Here is a 24,200-nt window from a genome sequence, read left to right as displayed (position 1 = left end):
TTCTGGGAGTCATGTCACATCAGACACTCCATGAATGTTTCTTTGATAGAATGCGGAAAAAAATTATCTCAACCAATTTGGGCTTGTGAAAGGATAATGGATCTTTCTCTTAATTGTGTTTTTCGAATGGTTCTAGTCACACTTTTATTCTGTTCCGGAATTCAGAAGTCAGGTAATGTTCATCGAGTTACGATTATAGAGATTCTAGTTTTGTTCGCAATTAGAGATAAAGCTATTAAAATAATACCACACGTCTAAAAACATCCTTAAATATTCATGCACATGAAATTAGAAGTTATTGAAGTTACGTCTGATGTGTTGATGTTTAATATAATGTTTTCTGTTTTCCTTCTTCAGAGTCCGCATTCAGAATCAGCCAGAAACCTTCCAATCCCACTATTGTGGTGCTTGGAGTAAACAGCAGCCGAGTCACACTTGTGTGGCGGTATTCTGATGCACCAAGTCAGTATTTCGTTCAGTTTTGGAGACAGAAAACTGGTGAAAAAATTACACAAATATCATCAAGCAGGGATGGGAATGCGTTCAACCCGAGCAACACAAATGAATTCGATGCCTCGCTTGAAGCAACACTAACACTGAAGAACGTGGAGAGAAATGAGGAATACACCTACTCTATCATTTTGCTGGATTCTGGTGCCAGACAGGTAGAGACACACGCAGTTTCTATTAATGTGGTCGGTAAGTGAAGCTGTTTCATGAGTTGCTTTGATACACTTTGTCTTATATTAACAGCCATCTCTCAGTTTGTGTGAAATACGAGGTTTTTCATTTGAAACTCCAGGGTTTAAATTTTCGGTAGAGAAATGTCATAATGCACACAGAAACTCAAATTATCACTACACCGTACGTCTTTCGATTAAGCACAGTTGCACTTTTAGTGCCTCGAGTTTCTTGTTGCATTTTAGCGGCGATCAATAGAGCCATCCTTTTATGTAGTCCAAGCAATGCTGGAATTCTTATGAATTGGTCGTTATGTTACATTTTAGTTTTCTGCTGCTTTAACTTGTTTCTTTGACAAAGATTAATAATTCAGCTTTCGCTTGGGTTATATGTAAATCTGTTCTGTGTTATCAATATTACTCAGGCGTGCAAAAAATGTTCGTAGTGCTCAATGCTTTAACTTGTTTTTTGGATAAAGATTAATAATTCAGCTTTCGCTTGGGTTATATGTAAATCTGTTCTGTGTTATTAATATTACTCAGGCGTGCAAAAAATGTTCGTAGTGCTCAATGCTTTAACTTGTTTTTTTGATAAAGATTAATAATTCAGCTTTCGCTTGGGTTATATGTAAATCTGTTCTGTGTTATTAATATTACTCAGGCGTGCAAAAAAATGTTCGTAGTGCAGCAATTCACGCAGAGAAAGACTTCTTGATAACCTTTAGCGTTGTCCCTTCTTTTAACTCCACGGCGCCAACGACTTTCTTTTCTTTTACAACACTCACGATGTTCTCGTTTTCCCATAGAACCACAATAAAACCCATCTTTAGAAATGTTATATTAAGCAAAACAGTTGAGAAAAGAAATAACTTAACACATGAGCGATCAACCGATGAAAAGCACATTCAAAGATGAGCGCCAATGGAGTCTTCTCTCTTTCCGATCACGGGCATGATCACGTGGATCTTTTAGAACTTGTCATTGGCTAGCAGAGTGAGTCCGCTGGCTTTCCGATTGCAGTGTCAAGAGAAGTGGACAACCTCTACGACCGGTTCTAGGCTTAGACCCATGTTCTGACGGTGATATAAATTATGATGTGAGCTCACTCTATGTAGAAATAATCGACAAGAATCGATCGTACTACAAATGCACGATTTGTGGCCGGAAGTTGTCGAGGAAACAAAGACTCGAAACCGACTTGAGTTGTGTTTATGGCAAAGGTGAGAAATAACAAGCCAATCACGATTTTGAAAGCGATTATAAATGGTCTTTTACCCTCATTTTTATTAAAGAAGGATACCGCATTAGGAATTATAAGAGATACATAGATGATCCCAGTGTACCAGTACCTAAATCAACAAAGCTTGACCGTAGCAAGCGTTCAGCAACTCGTTCCAACACCGCTATCTCGATTCCTCAGTTAGTCGTTTCCACTGAACTTAAAGCAGTGGTGACAACAGAGTAGAGTGCGTTTCATAAAGGAGAAACATTTGTACAAGAGACAGAAGTAACTATATGCCATTACAGAGGTGCGCTGGAACTCTGGTCCACAAATGGTTATGCACTGTCCGAAGTATAAAACAACTTTGTTGATAGCTGACAGACAGAGAAGAACAACAAGGAAACTTTAGAGCTGTTATTATTGAAGTGTGATTTGCACTTTTCATTTGTATATAAAGGAGGACTTGTATTTTGCACCAAAAATAAAAAGAATTAATTTTTTTTTGGGAGATCCAGTGATTGGGACATTTGAGAAATTAAGTTATGAAAAGAGACTCGGTTTGTACTTCTCACTACTAATAGGTCTTGTTTTAAAGTATTTTCAGATCAGAGTTTCAAATGAAGTAAATTGAAAAAGTCATTTAAAAGGTGTTTTTTCCTCAAAGGGAACATTGACTACCTCTGTCTTGTCTGCATGCCAAATGTTTGCAAAGTGTATGGATGATCCACAAGTATTGGAACTCTTACAAAAATGTTTTGTAAGAATAAAAACAGCAAAACAGATTACAGTAATCAGTCACAAAAACAGATCAAAAAACTGAAAAAAAGACAGCAACAACAATCTTGAAAAAAGAAAGATTAATTAGGTGTTGAATTTGTTTGTCTAAGGTATGAAATTTCTACTCAAAATAATGTCAACGAAAAGTCTCTGACAGTGTTTGAGGCAACTGAGCTTGACTGTTCCAAGGTTTTCTAACAAAGGCAACCAGTAATGTAGGTTAGGGAAGTAACTTGTGTTTATAACTAACAAAGTTCTTTAAGTGTAGATAACAATGTAATTATTGTTACACATGTGGAAGTTGTGTACCAAGAAACAGCTAATGAGTGTTTGATGATTTTGGCACATCTGTGAACACGAGACATTTTGCATCACTTTTATGATCATGGAAACCAAGCGTCCTTTGAGGTTAGAAAGCATGCAAATCTGTAATATGAGTACATTGGATTAATTGGCGATTTGCATTTAACATAATTGACTGCTGCTTCATGAGAAAATCCATATTAATATAGAGATTTACTAAAGCTTAGTTTGAACAATAAATTTCATGATCTTTAAGTTATAAACATATACATGTATGTATATCTCTTGGTAAATTTTGTATAGCATTCCTTTTATTGAGCCAAAGTTTTAAGCCTCTAAAACTACTCCTTTTCTTAAAACTATCACAATCAAGGTATTGAAAATTATGTGGACCTCAGGGTATTTAAATTGTCTCAAATTCAATCCCCAGAAATTCCCAAGAATTCCACCCTTCTTAAATTATAGGTAGTTTGTATAGCTGAGAATTCCTAAGAATTCCAAGGAATTCCAAGTCCTCACAAAACTGGAGTCTTCCTTTCCCAGAAATTCCCAGTAATTCCAAGCTTTTCAAATCAGAGCTTATTTGCATAGTTGGGAATTTTTGAGAATTCCTAGGAATTCAGTTTGCAAGGGTTATTTGTATAATTGGGAATTTTTTAGAATTCCCAGGAATTCCCAGAAAACTGGGAATTCAGTTTGCAAGGGAACCTTTGAAGGTAATTATGCCTAAAATGGTCCACTGTTGATAACTGTCAACTCGAGTTGGTGATACAAGTGTAATCACCAGCAATCTTGTGTGTTAACATTGTAGAATTTATGAGATTTGACTGAGGTGTCCAATTACAAAGCATCTCATAGCATTTTGATAACTGAGTAATAAACAAGTGACTTGATTGATACCTTTGCAATATTGAACTGGGTTTATTTATGACAAGATAGTGGTAAAAATGTGCATAAATTGATGTTGTCAGTAACACTTCAGACATGTGAGAACAGAAATATTTTACAGAGGCTGACCTTTTTTTCAATATAAACATAGTTCTATGATAGGTTTTCACTGTGATCATATGTTGGCCAAAGCAAACTTTTCCTTCTTTTACATTACTACTAAGAAACTTTAAACTTGCTGGAATTGTTTGAGAGCTGTTGATTTGGTGACCTTTGATTGAATCAAACAGTCAAATTACTATCTGTTTGAAAGGCTCTGAGTTGGCCCTCACTTCCATAATTTTCTATGATATTCCTTCCCCAGAGTTTTTATCTAGAATGAGTTTACCTTAACGACTGTTTTGCTTTGCAAAATCAATAGCAAGAGAACAAAAATCAATCTCAGACTGAATTCAGGATGGTTATAGAGCTTCTGAACTTTTATTCTTTCATGACAAGGACATGGCAGGAAAATCAATTGGTATGGGGTGGAGAGGGTGGCAGTCAATATTATAGGATCACTCCCAGTCTTCAGGTTTCCCAGGAGAGTTTACTGGTACCATACACTCTTTTTGGTAAAGAGAAACACTGCAAGTTAGAGTAGAGTGTCTCAAGTAACTGATATAGTGATTCATTAGGGCTATCTTAGTTGTTATAATCTTTGCTTCCCTGTTGTTTCACAATATTATGTTAATATTTATAATTCCTTTGAGGAGCAATTGTAATTGTAATTAAAATATTGTATTATGTAATAATTGTATTATGTAATAACTGTGATGATATCGCAAAATCTAGATACAATGTATTTATCTTTAATGGTTATTTCACAGTTCCTCCAGGAATTACTGACCCACCAGAGCCAAAGCCTTTACTTGCCATCAGAGAAAACCATACTTTGACCTGCAATGCATCTGGTGACCCTCTTCCCAATATTTCTTGGACAAAAGATGGCATTCCTGTGGATAGGTTTTATGTGACAGGTTATCAGCTTTATTTGTTGGACGTGAAGTTGGAGGATGTAGGATCGTACAGATGTACAGCTAGTAATGGATATGGAGATAATGCCACTAGTGTCAGTATTGTTGGCATAAGATGTTAGTAGTCTGTCCTGTTTATCTGATTTCAGCAATGCATTTTTAAATTGTTTATGGTTTGATTTTAGACAGACACAATGGTGTTATGATTCATGTTTAACTGCAAAATGACACAATGGCACTAAATAATGGCAGAATATAGAGAAAAAGTATTTACTTCCTCTCCTGTTGAGATGTCACTACTGTATTTTTGTTAGATTGTCTTAGTGCCAAGCATAAAGGTGTCTGTCTCTGTGAAACAGTTTTGTTTTTTTTCAGTATTTATGCACTTACTTTAACAGAGATCAAAGCTAGCTTTGTTATGTGGGTGGGAATTATTGGTCAATAAGCCTTCTTTTAATGGCTAATTGCATGGAACAATTTGATGGCCAAACAAGTAGAGTTCGAAAAATGTTCTCTTCAGAACATTCTTCAACTCATCAAAAAGTCACCAGTTGAAGGTATAAGATGATTATAAAGCAAAAAAAACAAATAATTAAATGAACAAAAGTGACAACTGGTATTGAAAGTCTTATTGCCAACAGTCCATTTTCAAGTTTGCTAGGCACAATATTTTTCCTTACTCGTGCCTTTGCATGAAGCCAATGTTAATTAAGTTGCAGTTTAACCCCATCTCAAAGGGCAAACTGAATATCCAATTGTTTTCTATATATGACTAACCTTGAGGTCAAAGCGTGAAGTTCAATGAAAAACAGCAATTCCACTTGTTTCCAAAACATGCAATAGTTTTTTTTTGGTATGAAGATACTTTATTGCCAGGGTGACCATGCAATGTGTTCAATGTCAGCAATGGTCAATAATGTTTGACTAATAATATTGTTTAATGCATGCTAATTTTTGTTTATCACACTTTAGGTAATGATTGTTTAATTAGGAGCGTTGGAATAGCATTACAGAGTGAAGTTTGGACTTCAGCCTTTAATAACAGAGAATCAGTTGAGTTCAAAACATTGGAGTCAAAGTTTTTATCAGAAGTAAATATCCTAGTGTGGCATTTTTTAAGGACGTTTGGTAACCATATCAGGAGGAGAAACCCCCCCTATATCTATCTGTTCACAATAGAGTGGTGATTAGCAAATTATTGATGTTTGAGTATAAAAAGGTCTTGTTTTATTCCTCTCTTCCAGTACTGGCTAACTTATTAGCATCCTTTTTATCCATTTAAGATGTCCGCAATAATCTCTGTAGATTCTTTTCATAGTTCTGCTCTTCATTCAGCATTCAGTAAAGAGTTTTCCATGACTATGAGTTACAAGGATGTTTGAGTTACAACTGAGCAAAGCAGACTTTTGAATGGTAATAAATTAGCCAACAAACCTGTGGGAACTAGTAAACTTGATGCTCTTCTTTTAAGGCAAAGGCAGCTAACTTAAAATTAAATTTAGACACTTGTATTTCAATTTTTGGTTTCTTACATTTGATAGTTAAGTAAAATGTGAGAAGAGATACTGTTTTCAACCGCCACAATAGGATACCTGTACACTTTCATTACCTCCAAAGTAGGGTCACATGGAATGAATCTTTGAGTTTTTCGATTTGATTTTTCTCTTGTCCTCTATTCATGTCAGATGACATTCATAGATCAGATCCCAATAGCCTTGAATTTATTATGGATTAAAGGAGTAGGTTTATTTTAGTAATTTGTAAATTTTACTCATATAATTGGAGAAGTGCTTTGAGCCTAAAACTATGTACTTGTATGAGCAGATGAGATCAAGGCTTTCTCGCTCTGCGTGAACATTTAAATTGTACGTTTAAGCATTTTTAGCATGTAAAATAACTGTCGTTCTTATAATTGTTTAAGATTTCTTCTGTTTACACAAAAAATCCTGGAAAACAACTGTACACAGTGGGTCTTGTTGATTTCAGGTAAGTGTCAAGATTCAAAAGAGTGCCCAGTATAGGCATATGTGAAGTAATTTTTTTAGAAAAGGGAAATGGCCCTCTGCTATTATTTCAGGATTTAATTACAGTATAAAGGTGATCGACATATGTTCAAACATTTTTAGGTTATATCCATCATGTTTAGTTTTTGGAAAATTAATTTTCAGTAGAATGACATTAATGGCCAAGATGAATAAGTATTAACCATTTGCTATTATGCAAAAAAACTTTAAATAGTGAGTTTTTTCCTGGTTATAGATCTGGTAGTGTTGTTGCTGAAGTAGAGCTCAAGTTTGAAAAATCCGTTCTTGATCCTTTGAAACCACTCGAAGATGAAATCAAAGATGGAAGGCTTGGGTCATTCACAGTGAGCCGTGAACTTGATTTGAATCCAAGTAAGGCCTGTGCTACCTGACAACTAGATTCGATTTTGCCGTTTGTGGGAAATTACAAACTTATCTCATAACCCTGTACTGTTTGTAGGTAAGCTACAGTATTATCAAATCGAGGGTAATCTTCAGGCTAATTAGGTTACACGGTATTCGCCGCTTACAAACTCACTTCATAACCCTGTACTGTTTGTAGATGAGCTATTGTCAAAACTAGGGAGGGTTTTCAAGCAAAGTGGGTTACACACATTCAAGTGTGTAAAGGATGTTTTATTATATTACTCGCATGGATGCATATATTTTCTTCGAGTGTTGAGAATTTTTTTTCGCATGCTCGGCTTGCTCGCTTGTGAGAGACGTCATTAATAGACGTCTTAATAGTTATCTTCTCTGCCCAAATAGAGTATGGTGAGGTCTAAAACTAGCTACCTTTTCCTTGTTCTTCTCCAACAGGCTTCACTTATTTCAAGGATATCTATGTTGTAGTTTTCAGCCTCTTGCCAAACCCTCCTCCGTCCACGCTTGGGACCGGCAAAGGCCGAGTTAATGTATAATAGTTATCAGTGACCCACATTTATGTCCGACTGAAATTCACTTGCATAGTCACTGAGGTTACAGAAGAACTACTCTGAATTCTGAAACAATAAATTTATCAAGGTGTTGTGCGAACACTATTCTTCCAAAGAAAAATTGAGTTCAATCTTGGTAATTTTCTTAGAAAAAAAAGTGGAAAAGTTATCATGATTATTTCCATTACGAAATTGGTAACCTCTCATGTGACAATATCAATGATACTTTTACTGTATGCGTTGAAGATATCTTGTATTCGCAACAAGAGAAATTCTAAAATTTCATCAATATCTCTAAGATAAATCATTATTTTTCATGTGCGTTGCTTTCTCTCTAAAATGCCAATTCGTGTATATCCAATACTTTTCCCTTATCTACCCGCGTAAAGAGAGTAGCGTAAAGATGCGAGACAAAAGTTTTTATTCTGTTTTCTAAGCTGCAAGTGCCTTAAGCAACTGTTTTTACCTCTGTGAAATTTTTTTTTTATTTCAAGAAATTATAATCTCGTAGTTCAATATTTTATCGGGTTTCATAAAAATTTGTCTAATCATTGTTTATTCTTTTGCAGCTTCGGTTCCCTTTACAAACTTTACAGCCACAGGTGAGAGAGAAGATCCCATCAATTTCTAATCAATTAACTCAGTGATTATAACCGTCGATTTTCTTTTTTTCTTGTCATACCTTTTTCGAAAAGGGTTTGCAAATAATTTTGTTTTCTATTGTCGAATAATTTTTTGGTGTTATTTTCACGCACTGCGCGTAAATGCAAATTTTATCTTTCATTTGTAATAATATCTATCGATGTTTGGTTTCGCTACTCAAGAGAAACATGATCAATAAATCGAATCCATAACTACGCTTGTGAGGTCCTGCTTACCATGTAGATGTTAGTAACTTACATATTTATTAGACTTAATGCAGAGATCACTTGCACGTTCGCTGAGGTTGCAGAAAAGCTACTTCAACTTTCGACATAAAACATATTAAAACAAGTATTCGCCCAAGAGAACTTCTGGTATTTCTATTTATTTAACATGCCAATACTTGTTTAGGTACATGTATATGTATCCTTTATATAGTGTGCTGCAAATGTACATGAAAAACTCGTTTATTGTTTTCTGTTTTCTAAGTTAAACTATCTTTACTAAAATTGTTTACTTTATGCTGAAGATATAATTATTACAAGAAATACTAATCTCGTAATTTAATAATATTTTATCCTTTGTGCCTTGCAAATATGTTTAGTGATTGCTTAATCTTTTTCCAGCTGGCCCCTTCACAAACGTTACGTCAACAGGTGAGAGAGAAATTTTTTATTTTGAAATTAAATAACTTTTAAACCGTTAGAAATGGCGTGCTTACAACAGAAATTATCGTATTCATCAATATCTTTATTATAAATCGCTATTTCTCATGCTCGTAACCTTGATTTTGACGTACCAATACTTGCCTAAATACATGTACATTCAATAAGTGTTTCCATCTGTACCCTTAACAAAGGGCACTGTGAAAGTGCCAGACAAACTCGTGTCTTTTGTCCTCTTTTCTCAGATGAAGCTACCCTCACCACAGCTGTTTGCTTCTTGCCAAAGCTATGGTCTCTTAAAGAACTTCTTATCTCGTGATTTAACTTGTTGTTTCCTTTGTACTATGCAAATATCTCTGATGATTGCTTTCTCTTTTCCATCCCTTTGTAAGCATTACGGGCACAGGGGAGAAGCAATTCAAATCAATTAAAATTTTAATTGTTAAAATCGTCGTTTTTCAATTTTACTTGAAACATTGTCGCGCTTTGTGTTCAGCAGATAGCTTCCATTATTGGATCATGCCTCTACCGGTTTCCAACTCAAGATAAAAGAGGCTATTAATATTAAGAAAAAAACAACCATCATTGAATCAACAATTACACCATGTAAATCTAAAACTATCCTACACGTTTTATCTCTTTCCTTGTTGTCACCATTTATCATAATTAGCATTGTTCTACTTACTACATAAATTCAACTCCAACGTTTTGTACATTAATTAACTGAAGATGACAGAAGTTTCTGTCGAAACATGTATTATAGACTTAAAAGTTTTGTCGCTTTCTTTAAATACTTGAAGCAACTTTTAACGAAAGCGTTTGTTAATAATCTCATCTTTTTTTGTGTTGTTTAATTCATTTTTAATGCCTAAACATTTATTATTCCTTTCCAGCTGTTCCCTTAACAAGCAGTGCGGCATCAGGTGAGAGGGAATTTCCTTTACTTTCAAAGTCTCTAACTTTGCAATTATACCCGAAACAAGATTTTCCAAAGGACTTGTGATATGAGTTTAGCTCTCTGCTGATTAGTTCAATTGGTCCACCCTACCTTTTACAAAAACCTGCGACACGCTCAGCGAAGTAACGGAAAAGTTGATGATTGTTATTTTTCTCAGTATCAAAGTATGGTATGGTTTGAAGACAACAATCTATGACCAGTGTTTTTGCGAGCGATCTAGGAAAACGGGGTCTGACAAAGGAAAATAAAGGCTAACCAATAAACTTCACAGAAATAATGTGGAACATAAAATATCAGAGCAAACCCTGGAGGGTAATTGTTCTTGTTAAGTTCAACTTTTCAGCTAAATCAGCATTAGAGTTAACTCAGGAATGCAAACCTTATGTATTCTTCTTTCTTTCCACGTTCAGGCGAGTTTGTTTAAATGTAACACGATACTGCCCACACATAGATTAGTCTAGAACTGCTATGTGAATATTTGTTATGTATGACGTTGAATATTTATCCACGAGTGTCATGACAATAAGAGTTTTTCTTCGGCATTAAGAGTGGAAAGAAGTGAACAGGAGTGGTCAAGTTTGGCCAAAAAATACTTTTCTGGTGATCAAGAGATTCTCTTGGGTGAGATTAAAAAGTTGCTGCGGTCCAAGATAAAGTTGAAATTCACTCAAAAGACCAATCTTTGAGAAAAAAAAAAAGATAAATATTATAACAGAAAGATTCAGGGTTACTCCATCACCCTTCTGAATGTACGTAGGATAAGGGCCTCTATAAAGCGTTGTATTATTGTAGCCATGTAATGGTTAGTATGGCTAGCTATGAATGTTTGCACACGTGTTGGTTTTTCTCAAGGTGCAGATCAAAGTGACGATCGGAAAAAGCAAACCATGCTTCACGCCATTTACTCGATAACAATATTTCTACTTTTGGTGATTATCATTGTGTTAGTGTTTGTCATTTGGAGAGGGAAGAATAGGCAAGGTGAGATACCTGATCTAATTTTCTCTTTAACTTCAGCCGTAATCCCTAATTGTCAGTATGAAAGCCAATCGTAAGAAAGTGTTGGAAAATTATTCAAAAATTAAAGTTGACAGGGGAAGTCCACCCTGCTTTCTAGTTTCCGACCAGTGGCAAAATCTGCTCTGAAGATTACGATAAAAAATATTTTGGGTCGCGCTCTCGGCATTTCTGCAAATTGCGTCATTGTAGAAGGAATAAAGACTTTCAATACAGCAGTCAAACACTGTGCATCCGCAAGAGTCTGAAAATGCTACGGTGGACGTCCAAACGCGTGTCTATCGTAAAGTGAGGAAGAAAAGGTTAAATTTGTAACTCAATACGTAAAACAAGTGAAAAAAGGATTTGGAGAAAGTTCTAATCTTGTTATCTTGTTCTTGCTTCATTGTGAAAAATCCCAACTGTTTTGAGCGCGGACGCTTCGTTTTGGGGCGGGAGGCATAGGACAGAACCTCTCTCTACCTTTGCAGTTCTTCCTAGTCTACTGTCCGCGATAAACGTAGGTCGTTTATCGTCGCGAATATCTTGTGTGGTTCTGTTTCTTCCTTTTTTCACTCATTTCCTCGGTGTTTACCAGTATACCGTGAACACGACAAACAATAACTACTGCAGGACGGCCGAGCTTTTGGGCGAATTCATCACTCCACCGTGCTAAGTGTTTAAAAAGTGTGCGAGTGTGAACCAGCTCAAAGTGCTGGAGAAAGTCTGGAAACACAACGCATTTAAGTCTTGGCCCTAGGAACTTCGAAATTTCCTTGTAAACTGCATAAATATACGTCGCACTCGATATAAAAGCCGTATTGATAGCCACTGTTTGACCGCAGTGATCAGATATTTTCGGTTTCCACCTTGAGAGAAATCTTTTCTTTTCTTTTTTTTTCTTTTTGAGACTTTCAGCCTAGGAGAGTGACGCTGCCGTTGATCAACCATGATTCTTAAAAGCTAGGCTATTTTAAAGTTACCTTTTTTGGTAGAATAAACCTGCAATGTTAGCTACGGAAACCATGTAGAACCACATCAAAGAGTGTCCTCCGAATGGTTCCGACAAATTTCATTGAAGCAATTTTTTTTTCTTAAGTTTCGTTTCTTTCCACGTTGGTTTGCCTTTTAGATCAATTTCTTCGTTGGCAGTAAAATAATACAGTCAACTCTCCGTTAACGGACACTCGTTTTGGATAAATTTTGAACACTGTACATTTGTTTCGTAGGTCCTTCGACTGAAAATGCGAGGTAGGTACAGTTAGTATTCTGTTTGTATCATGGTGTTTGTATTTTCGAGATACAGTCATATATTTGAAACATTTTACTGAGCATGCTCCCTGACGGAGAGAGCTCATTAGATAATCTTAAACAGCGCGGAAGGTTAGATTTGAGTAAAAAAGTTAACATTTTTGCGCAGAAATTTGAAATTGAATTGGTTTATTGTTTGTTGTGAACAAGAAGTAGAGAATAATACATGGTTGCTTGTAGATATGCAATTTCTCTTCTCGTGTTCAACTAGACATCTCACTCGTTCGCTGCACTCACTTGTGAGTTATCGAGTTAAACACTCGAAGAGAAATTCCATATCTATACGCGCCCATGTATTATTCTCTATTTCTCATATAAATACAATAGCCCTTTACTGACAAGAAAAGCCGACTTCATTAATGAATGAAAATAAATGAATCGACAATCCCCGAATAACAATCGTAGAGTGCGTTGGCGCTAACTCTTAAGATGGAAAAATGCGTCGAATTAAGATCACGAAAACAACAATGGTCGTAATTTCCAATTTACAAAATTCTCATTCATTGACTTTGTTCTTACCGACAGAAGAAGTCTTTCATGTAAACGGCCAAAATCGGCCAGTGGCAAATCTTCCATTTGTCGATTTTCATTCTCAGCCGAGAGAAATGCCAACACCAAAGCCACCGAATACGTAATTTTCGGTTTTTCTTTTAGTATATTGGTTTTATTCTCCTTCTAGAAAAGTTTGAACCTCATTGTCTGTCAGCGATACGGATTTTTTAATGTTTTAGCCGCCCTAATTCGCTAAAGCTCCTATAAACAACTTGTCTTGAGAATCGTGAAGGCTTTGCCTTTCATTCATCAACCTGACCGAGTGACGCCAAAGGCGAGTGACGAGTCAGCAGCTGATTGGCTATATCAACATGTGGAAAAAATACGATATTTTTTCACGTGTGTTGTTTCAGCTTTTCTCAGGGCCGGAAATCCCTCTATAACACCGCAGTTTATGTGATAAATCAGATTCTGCCATAAAGTTTTCAGGGAGCATGTGCAATATTTTCAGTATTTGAAAATGTATACTCTTAAATAAGGTGTGTTTCAATAGCACACCTTGTGAGTTCTCTAACACATCAAGGTGTGATGTGGTGACACACCTCTTCACTGTTTTATTTCACGATTCAAGAAAACACACCAATGTGTGTAAAGAAACACAGGCGGTGTGTAACAATTACGCACCTTGAGATCAGTTTTGCAACACACCATAAATTAACGAGATGCAAATGTTCTTCAGTTTGAGAAATCTGCCAGAGCCATCATAACACAAAAAAAGGTGCGTTGCAGTAACATCTTCTGTTTGATGCGAAGGTCTTCTTTAGGATATGTTTATACAGTGGAAATCGCTCACTCGACTTCTGTCAGTTCGAACTTCCTGGCTAACTCGAATTGAAAGTAATTTACATCGAGGTACATTTTTCACTTCGTTACTATCGATGGACTTGATTGCCTTGTTATCTCGCTTCGCGTTGTTTTCATTACGGCTAAAATTAATTTTTCAAGTTCGTTTGGGTTTTTTGGCCCTTTATTTTGATTTGCGCTGGGTATTATTATTTCTTCTAAGAAAAAAACGACTCCGCATCAAGTTCTACCACTATGCTGCCCATAGTTATATACACCATGTTCATTCTTTTTTTTTTTCAGTTGCCGTTATCATCATGGAAATGCTACGGATAATCAGGTAAATATGGAGAATACTCGATGGAAAGAGATGAAGTCTTCAAGGGACTTGTTGTTATCAGACTTCGTGATCACTTGTTGTCAAGTGTTTCGTTACAATCACCGCTGCATTTGGTTTTGGTTATTTGTTTTCACTTCGCTTTTAGGATCAAGGGAACCCAGTTCAAGCCAGTGAAGCATACGTGAATATCTCCGGAAACGAGGAAACGTTAGTTATTCAATCGTCGCCATCAAGAAACGCAGTACCAAGCAGAAGACATCAAATGAACTCTGAGTATATGTCCATTAAGAGAATAACAACAAAGTTCAAGAAATGGGAAGTAAAACGGGAAAATGTTCAAATCTCGAGAGTTATTGGAAAGGGTGCTTTCTGTCAGGTTGCTAAGGCAACCGTATCAGATATTAATGGAATAAAGGGAGCAACAACTGTGGCAGTTAAAATGCTGAAAGGTATGTTGCGGAGACAAGTAGTCAGTACCTATCATTTAAATCGTAATTACAGAACAGATTATCAATAAATCAATAATTTTACTAGGAAAAAAGCGAACTTGGCCAAACATAAAAGGCAAAGTGGCTCTTTCTTATATTGGAATAGTTTGTTGAGTACTTCAAGAGTGGTATTCCCCGTTCGTATGAGAACATTTTGTTTGAGCACATAGTATTCTATGCAACTACAGCAAGTCTCAAACGTGAAAATGAATCAGTAGAAGAGACGTCATCTGGCTTAACTTTTATACACCACCTCACATGCTTATGTGTGATGGCAATTTTTTTAATTTTCTATATTTTTGGTAGAAAATGCCCCGGATAATGACAGGAAAGATCTGCTGTCAGAGCTGGATTTGATGAAGAAACTAAGGCCTCATCCTCATGTCATTAAACTGATGGGATGCGTCACTAAAACTGGTAAAATAGGAAGGATATTGGTAATACTTCATCGTTTGTTCAGTCAAATCTGATTTTTTATTTAAGTTTCATGTTAAAACAAAGGGTTGTTTTGCAGATCCTTTGCTTGTTCTCATTGAATACATACCTTACGGTGATCTGTTGGGTTACCTAAGAAAGAGTCGCGGCCTAAATGACACATACTTTAAAGATCCGGATGTTAAACCTGAGACCAACCTGACTTCAGAACAACTGATGCAATTTTCCCTGCAGATTGCTGATGGAATGAACTTCCTTTCTGCTAACAAGGTATTCACGAAACGTGTGTCAGTGTAGCACCTTGTTTTCCATTCTGATAAAGTGTTAGGTCACAGCAAAAAGTTGCTCGGAAAGGTGGTTGGAAAGGTAGAGAGTGACCTCTCCGATGCTAATGAATCACAATCTCTCGGATTATGGCCAAATTACCTGGTTTATCACGTTTTAGAGCTGATTTATTGTGCACAATAATAACCCAGACGGGCATGTACATATTTCACTCCCCACTCCCCCCTCCCCCAGTCCAAAAAAAGGGAAAAACAACTTTTAAAGAAAATGTTATTCCTTTCGTCGTAAGAGTGAGACTGAGAATGAAATCCAATTCCTCTACACCATTGCATCTAATGTATGGAGTTAGATCGGAGCTGTATAGTTCGGATATCCTTTCCTCTGAACCCCTTCGTCATTTCGTCCGAAGTTTCTGTTTCACGTGCTATCTTCGTGGCGTGTTTAACGTCGCTTCTTGAGTCGCTCTACATTTCGTGGCGTCGAAAAGTAATTCGTATCGTAGCAGTCCCTGCTTGTAACCAGTCGTAAGCACGTTTTTAATCGTCATGTTGTGTATCGTCTCTTTCTGTGAAAATGTCCTTCAGCACGCTGAGTTCTTCAACTAACTTCGATTCTTTTTTTAAGAATGCCATTTCTAATGATACTCGAACGCTGGAAAGTGTGCTGTATCGGTAACGACAGCCATGAAATTGATTATGCTTTGTACCAGGTGGATCATTTTCTAACGTTGTGCATTCAATGTTAAATCGTTTGGAAAGGTACTTACGTTGCTTGCATGATGTATTTTTGCCTTGAATATACTTGCAACTATCCTTGTTTCAAGATGGCTTTGACAACCTTCCTCTCAGATTTGAATCAAAACTTGACACCTGTTGAGAGGGGACAATGAAGTTCCAGAAATCCCATGCCCCTTGTTTAGAGAGTCGTTCAATCTTTTTTTAATCTCTAGTTAGCCCACTTGATCAATCTGATTTTCATGGAACAGACCTTTATATCAAAGTTGTAGAGATTATCCATGGCTTGGTTTTACAAGATCGAGTAAAATAACAGAATTTCTGCTCGCTGACAAGAGTTCGAACTGTAAGAGTTATTAAGCAAGAAAACAGAAAACATTTTGGAGATAAAATAATGCAAGCAACTAATTAAGCTATGTGTATTCACTAGTGAGGATAAAAGGTGGAATGAATATGTGAAATTGTAAAATTTATAACTAGTATAGTATCACAACCTAGCTGAACAGAACGAAATAAAAGTAACAATGTAACTAGTTTCATTAATAGTTAACTGTTCTAGAATTCTCCACAATGCATGCTTGGTGGGGTCCAAAACCTACATGGCCTCTGAAACTGGTTTAATTCCAACAATCAGGCCGATGAATATATATATATTTTTTCATCGTATGTGAGAAGAGATCGTTGTGGTGGTCTCTAAATATTAATTTCATTACTTGAAAAATACAGCAGTGATGTGTACCTCCTATTCACAGGTCAAGAACACGCAAAATTTGAACAACAAACAAGGCAGTTTTAAAGCCTTCTGTAACATTAATATGTTGTTTTGAATACCTCCATCTGTTGTATCCAATGAAACAAAGCCTAGGCATTACCAAACCAAAACACTCCTTTACCATTAAGATACGAGCCTCGGTCATTGATGCAAGGGAGTTGATATGATGAGGTAAACCCAAATGCAAGTCACAAGTTAAAGTGCTTGGCCGACATCTGCAGTTTTTTGGATATCCAAAAACAAAGTGGAAGCCAAGGGCTGGCTTTTGCTGACAACCGGTGATGAATTTCAAGATATCCTTAATGGAAAGTTAGAAGTTGACATAAAGGAATTTCTGAATATACAGTATGAACTGTACATTAAGATTTTCTTAAGTTGAGTTGCGTTACACTGCAATTGAAAAAAAGCCTTATGCTCAAGCCAGAAGTTGTTTTTAGAATCATTTAGTTGATTCACACAAATACTCAAAAGAGGAAAGCAAAAAGGCATTCTTCAATTAACGTTAGCTGAATGAGAACTCAGAGTGCTGAATGAAATTTTCCCAGAAAGAGACGATATATAACGCACGATTAAAAACGTGCTTACCGTTGACTGTTACGGCACGCATTACGTTTGACGACACGAAATGTGGAGTGACTTAAGAAGTGACGATAGCACGTGAAACAGAAAATTCTTCCGACGATATGACGAGGGGTTTGAAGGACAGGAAATGAGAAATATGTAGCTCCACGTAGTATGACTCGACGATACGAACAAAGGATACCAAATTATGACCTCGATCTGACTCCACGCTGGCAAACTACCGAGAGAGCTCTTTGGTGAACAAGTTAAGTTCATTTATGACAGCGTTCCGCATACTATTAGGATCAGTCATGTTAAAAGTGTCGTGTGAAAGTAAATTTAATGGGAAAGATGGTAAATTTCCAGCTCTACCGTCGACTAGAGAAAGTCTTTTGTTTTTGACAATTGGATGACCGAACTCAGAACTTACCGATTTTCCTGTTCTGAATGGCTCCATTTTTTAAATTACATTACATCCATGTGTCAGATCATCCACCGTGACTTAGCGGCCAGAAATGTTCTTGTTGGTGAAGGAGAGAAGTGTAAGGTGACAGACTTTGGAATGGCGAGGAATGTTAACCAGGATGATATCTACAACAAAACAAGTCGGGTAGGAAACTGAGTTATTCCCTTTTCTCTTTTAACTCGCCTCCATTTTGAAGAGTGTTTTTCGCTCTTACATTAATCTGTACTTAGGATGTCGTACTTTGCAAAGTTCACCAATTCTTGTCTGAATGAAGGAAGAAATCGATGTGAATTTAATATTTCCGTTGCGTAATTTGAACAGGGCCGTCTGCCAGTAAAATGGACCGCTTATGAGGGTTTAGTTTATGGAAAATACACAACACAAAGTGATGTGTAAGTATTCCCCCCTTTAAGATACTCTAAACATAGCCATCTGGGTATGACTCAAATCCAGGTCCGGATTTTGGTCATTCTTATTTCTAAGAAGTCCTACAATACACGCAGATTCAAATATCTTTTTATTTTCACTTCCACTTTCATTTTGTCACAAAGATTTCGCTAAGGTGAAGTTAAGATTAGCAGTTAGGTTTGACTCGAGCAAACGTACACCACAAACGGGATCACAAAGATTTTATGCTGTATTCCGAAAGGAAATGAGCTCAAAGTTACCGGTATCCCTTTAACCATCGCAAGCATACTTCTTACTAGCTTAGTTCTTCTTCCTGTTTAGCTTCCCAGATAATGCGTTTTTTGGTCGTCATTTGAATCTCCTGCTTTTTAAGAAATGATTATGGAGACTATCTAGCGGCCTTAAAGGATGCTGGCAAATAAGATTGACGAAAATCAGTTGATGTTGAAACTCGTGTCGTTTGAGAACTTATCTCAGCAGGGAGCTTGAATTTTCTGCGTAGTAACAAAAAGCTATACTTTGCTGGAACTCAAGTTGATAGCCAAGCTGGTTGCTCATTCTTGAACCATGTTTAAACAATAATGTATAAAGACTTAACCTCTTTCTTATATTGATTTATTCATATTTATTTTTAAAGACTTCAGGCTACGTGCATAATCCCATCATAGATCTTGGCCGATGATGTCGGGGCCACTGATTAAAATAAATCTATTTTCCAAGCAGCGAGAAAGTTAAAATCGCGAATTATCATGTTTTACTTGACTCAGATCGCTTCGCTGCCTCATGCACTTCATTGGTTTTTCCTTTTCTGTCATTTGCAGGTGGAGTTTCGGTGTTGTTCTGTACGAAATATTTACTGTAGGTAAGTCTGAACAGTTTTAATAGTTAAAACAAAGCACTATTTTGTATGGACTGGGGAAGAAGGGACAGAATTGCCGCAGTTTTTAAGTAAGTTTTGACGAGGATGATATAGTGAGGTTTGTGCTAAGACAATGAGTCCTGGAATATCAAGAAAGTTACGTGTGTGAATATTATTCTTGCCTCATTACTTCAGTTTAAGCGTTCATTTTATGTCCATAGGTGGATCTCCTTACCCCGCGATTAACGCTCGCGAAATTGCAGAGAAACTTCAGCAAGGATACAGAATGCCAAAACCTAAACATGTTGATGAACAGCTGTAAGTGTTCTGCTGCTGTTGTTTTTTAATCCTTGTTACCACAAATAGCAATAAGAGGTATAAGTGTTTAAAGTCCTGTTATTAATTTATGACCGCGTTCAGCTGAATCAGCATGTTTTGGTATGACTTATGCCATCATCCGTACCATTAAAGTAAGTTAACCGGAAACGAGACATGCGCGGGCGCAAATATAACATTTGGAAGTTTTGGTGTTTGATGGTTTGGTATTTAGGTTTGGTACTGTAATTTCTAACATTGTCATTTGAATGAAATTGATATCGTAATTTTTAATGTAACTTGTGAAAACTAAGTAAACGGATATGACACAATGGACTAATGATGGCACGAGTCACGCCGAAACATTCTTCAAAAATGTTTAATCGAAAGTTTGAAATTTGTTTTATTTGACCAAGTAGGCTTTGAAAATGCCAATGCCTGAAAATGGGTTAGTACCTTGTGCAGCGAAAAGTCATAGATGTCTGTGTTTATACAGCAAAATCGCGAGATCTCAAGATATAACCAAATCCGAAAACTAAGTCCCGGAGCTATGATTCATAATGGTAATTGCACTGAGTGGAGTGCAATTTGGGCTGAAATCATACGCGTGATTTCAAAATCGAACGAGCGCTCAGCGCGAGTTCGATATGAAATCACAAGTATGATTTCAGACCAAAATTGCACGACACGAGGTTCAATTACCACTTTATTACATCCATTTTGAAATCGCCCAAATACAGGACTTGGTCAGTTCAAATGTTTTATTGATGCCGTACTGAGCCGGTCTGAAATTAAATTCATGTCCATTTTTTGGGGGGGGAAAGTAAGAGTTGAGAAACAAAAGTTGCAAAATTTGCCACATGATACTCTTTGTCTTTCATTTTACTGCTATTTGATCGGTTACTTTAAAAATCTGATCGGTTGTTCTGTTTTTAATGTAGCCTCCTCACTGGCTGGAAAAAGATGCGATTTAAAGCAAAAAATGGGGCGATTCGTGAATAAATCGCATCAATTAGAGCCAATCAGATTACAGGGACCACCAGTCATTTCAAAATGGTTGTAATAATTAATATTATTGTGGATGTTATATTTATCACTTGTCTTTAGTTACCAGATTATGGCCCAGTGCTGGCAGGAAAATCCAAACGACAGACCGACATTCCCTTCACTTAAAGACATTATCACTCGTATGTCTAAAAACAAAAATGTAAGTGAAAAATTGCGTTTTTCTATGGCTGAAGTAGTAAATTATTGGGTAGCACTATCATTTAAATGTATATGTTTCGAAAGCCTGTGTATGTTTCTACTTAGATATCTTAGGATTTACACCAAAGAGATACATGTTGCATTAGTAGTCACGAAATCTGGGCGATAATTCAAAAGGAAATTAACAGCTCGCATATTTCCCGCTTGTGACCCTCCCCTTATCTAATAAGCCCCGTCAAGGTGCTCTATTTGAATTGTGCGGAATTAATCTTCTTCTCTAAAACGGGTGACTTGTTACATTTATTATTATAAGTATTATCATTGTTGTTGTTGTTATTATTATTATTTTTATTATTGTTATTATTACTAGTATAGGTAATCACATGACTGCAATTTTGAATAAATAAGCATGGGTGAATTTTTTCAAAGACTAACAAAATTGCACGAGCCCGTAGGGTTCGTGCAATTTGTGGTCTCTGAAAAAATTTACAGGTGTTTATTTATTCAAAATTGCACGAGAAAAATTATGTGATTACATATTCATTCATCATATACGTGAAAAAATACAAGATAGCGTATCATAATTATGCATAAGCAAAGCACGCGCATCAAATGCAAAAATAATTTACACTCGATTGCAAAAACGTTGACGCCTAATAAGCTTGATTCACGAACGACAAGACCCAACACCTTTATGGGAAATGTTCGCACAGATACATAATCAGTGATTTACTTCTCTCATTATTCATGGAAAAATCTTTTCTCATGATAAAACGTTTTCTTATGGTTATCATCTACATTTGACCCCTAAAACTGCTGAGTCTCATCGTTCATTATAAACGCTTGTTGCGTGTCAACGTTTTTGCAATCGAGTGTATTCAAACCTTGCGAGTGACTTTGTGAGTTCAGTCAAAACAACCGCGTACGATCAAAACAATAATATACAATGATATTTTCACATCTTTAGGGCGCAAAAACGTTCTAAGTCCCGCTAAACAGTTCAAGTAATTGTTCAGTCTGGTTTGTTACTTCTTTGCACTGTATTAACCTTCTTCTGCATTGAAATACCTGAAAACTGCATTTATCTTAACCGATCGGAACTTAGTAATTTCTCGATGCATCGTATTAGTATTAGTATCATCATCATCATCATCATCATTATCATCATCATTACCATAATTTTTTTATAATTTTACATCCTCTTCCATATGGCAAACTTAGAACCATATTGACACACACTAATGTCAACGTATTTTTCTTTCTTTTTCGTATTCAGGACACCTATATCAACATGAGAGAGTATGATACCAACCTTTATGCGAATGTCGATGACCTACCTATGGAATGAACGAAGACAATTAATTACAACGTATCATAGGGGCAGGATATTAGTTCGAAATATTCTTAGCAGTCTCTAGAGTATGGTTACAGGTGCTTTGTCAGCCTTGCTTCAGTCTGGTTTTGAAGTTGACTCATCTTTAATGAACGTTCGTTGTGCACTTGTTTTTGTTTGTTTCCTTAGATCTAGTCTCAAAATACCAAATTATTCCTTGATAGGTTTTGGCAGTTTTTTAAACAAGACTTCAAACTCTTAAATAAACTTTTGTCTGCTGGTAAATCTTAAGGAGTTTGTTGACCTCTATTTTTCATCCTTGAATGGCAGTCAGCATATCAAGATAAATCATTCTACAAATTTTTAAAAGACATTTTAGAGCCCGATCAAGTTTTTTATAATTTAGGATGGATTTTAACGTTAATTACAAACATTTTTGAACCTAGAATTATAATTAGGTAAAAGTCTTTTAATGGTATGAATCATAAATTTCATATTTTAGAAATATGCGGTCAGTTTTTTTTCACTGATTAGATACACGATCCTACAAGCATATAGTATCGAGACTATCAACTTTAAATAAATATTATGATGATATTGTTTGTGGTCTGTGATCTGCTCGAGAACAGATGCAACATGGAAACTATTTGCTATCCACTAAAATTAGAACGTTTACCGCATTAACCTGGAACAGAATTTTTTCAGGAGAAATGTACTTACATTAAGGAACGACCAGGCAAATGATTAATGGTTTTCGGGCGGGTTGAATGGCTTAAACGGAAGAGATAGGCGAAGTACTATTCACCTCCGAGCAGTCAAAGAGGAACAAAGTAACCGTTTCAAAGAAAGCATTTCATGAAATGAGGGTGTTGTTCATGATTAAGGGTGTGAAATCAAACTTACCGTAAATTGTATTTGTTTGATGTTCTGAAATAATAACTTTCACACTCACACATTACTAATCTTAACTACTCGGCATCACAAGAATAGAAATCGTTATCTCATGGGTTCACCTCCCTTATGGGACTGACTTTTTCAGGATTTAGTTTCACTACTGCTTAAGGTAGTGTTCATTACTGCTAAGATCGCTCTCTTCTTTTTTTTCTATTTTTTGATGATCCGTTTTTTAAACATATTATTTTTAAACATATGTTATTCATTAACACGTCACTTCACGGGTTTATCACAAACCATCAAAACTAACAGCTCCCAGTTGGCTTGTTCGCTAAGTTGGAAGAGCATTGCACCGATAGCGCAGTAAATATGCTAAATAGAACGTGATTCAGTTATAATGTACGGGTATATGGGTGGGTGATAAATGCAGTGTAATGATATTGGCTGAGTTCATTTTGAGGTCCATAAAATCGTAAAAAAAAAGGAACGAGACTAATATCCAGCCATGTTGACCGATTAACAAATAAAGAGGCCTTGACTGTGTTGTGTTCTGTTGCGTTGTAAAGCACTCAGGAAGAGGCTAGAGCACGAAATAAGAGTATGGGGAAACACGATACGTAATCGAATGTTTCTCCCTATCCTTTGAGGGATTCTTTCTTTGTTTTACAATAAATAATCCGTCAAATTCCCTCACTTTTTTTTTCTGTTTTCAAAACATAATTTTTGAAGCGAACAAAAGTGTTGTCAGCATATTTTATACTCTCATAGAACACGCTAAAATGATCCAATTGAAAGTTTTTTAGAATGGTTCAAATAATCTGATATGTTGAAAAAAACTAAAACTGTCAAAAATGTCAACGCATACACAATCTGAAATAGTTTGGCAGGTGGAATTCAACACCAGTCGAATTCACAGGAACATGATGAGCTAACCGCGATGGACCACAGTATGATCATAGTCGCCCTGACATCCTTAATAAGTATAAATTTTAAACGGTAATGCCAGTTTTTCAATTTTTCAATTATGGCACTTGGCGTGTTTGCAAACGTTTGTTACTCATGTGCCAAGTTGGCATTGTTCCCCTTCGTAATTGACATGCACCAAAAAGAGTGGCCTAGAGACCGATAATCAAAAGTTATTCGCTCCTGTGAAAAGATGTTCGCTCGAAATGTTAGCTATAGAACTGGTAATTGGAGGTCTGTAACCCTTGTCTTAAACAGTTGGAATGCCTTTTGTTTTATGGAAATCTATTGAATCCTGTTTGTCTTGCTTAGCTTTATTCCGTTTGATGCATCATCCCCTGGATTTTTACCTCCATTAACATAACTCCATTCTGAAACGGACCTTCCAT

At 36.2% G+C, this 24,200-nt stretch overlaps 1 protein-coding gene across 5 annotated transcripts; it reads left to right on the top strand.

Annotated features, from left to right (window-relative positions):
• Positions 1–23,419, top strand: LOC131769702 (tyrosine kinase receptor Cad96Ca). Of its 5 annotated transcripts, none has more exons than XM_066168411.1 (21): positions 1–172; positions 358–699; positions 4,740–5,003; positions 5,859–5,977; positions 6,808–6,872; positions 7,146–7,282; positions 8,415–8,447; positions 9,114–9,143; positions 10,046–10,075; positions 10,969–11,091; positions 12,336–12,357; positions 14,056–14,092; positions 14,238–14,541; positions 14,887–14,997; positions 15,095–15,285; positions 17,855–17,977; positions 18,155–18,225; positions 19,063–19,103; positions 19,322–19,418; positions 20,523–20,622; positions 21,898–23,419. In XM_066168411.1, exons 1-21 carry the CDS (start codon positions 31–33, stop codon positions 21,967–21,969), a joined length of 2,454 nt encoding a protein of 817 aa, XP_066024508.1. In that variant the 5' UTR covers positions 1–30; the 3' UTR covers positions 21,970–23,419. The 5 variants fall into 5 exon arrangements, 4 of the variants coding, with proteins under 4 accessions (XP_066024508.1, XP_066024507.1, XP_066024509.1 ...); XM_066168410.1 differs by having other exon boundaries at positions 10,963–11,091; XM_066168412.1 differs by having other exon boundaries at positions 5,859–5,938; positions 10,963–11,091; positions 21,898–23,418.
• Positions 23,420–24,200: the final 781 nt, after the last annotated feature.

The sequence above is a fragment of the Pocillopora verrucosa genome, chromosome 6, assembly GCF_036669915.1.
Source record: "Pocillopora verrucosa isolate sample1 chromosome 6, ASM3666991v2, whole genome shotgun sequence".
NCBI classification, from domain to species: Eukaryota; Metazoa; Cnidaria; class Anthozoa; order Scleractinia; family Pocilloporidae; genus Pocillopora; species Pocillopora verrucosa.
The sequence above is the reverse complement of the archived record's forward strand: the minus strand, read 5'-3'. Positions and strand labels throughout refer to the sequence as shown.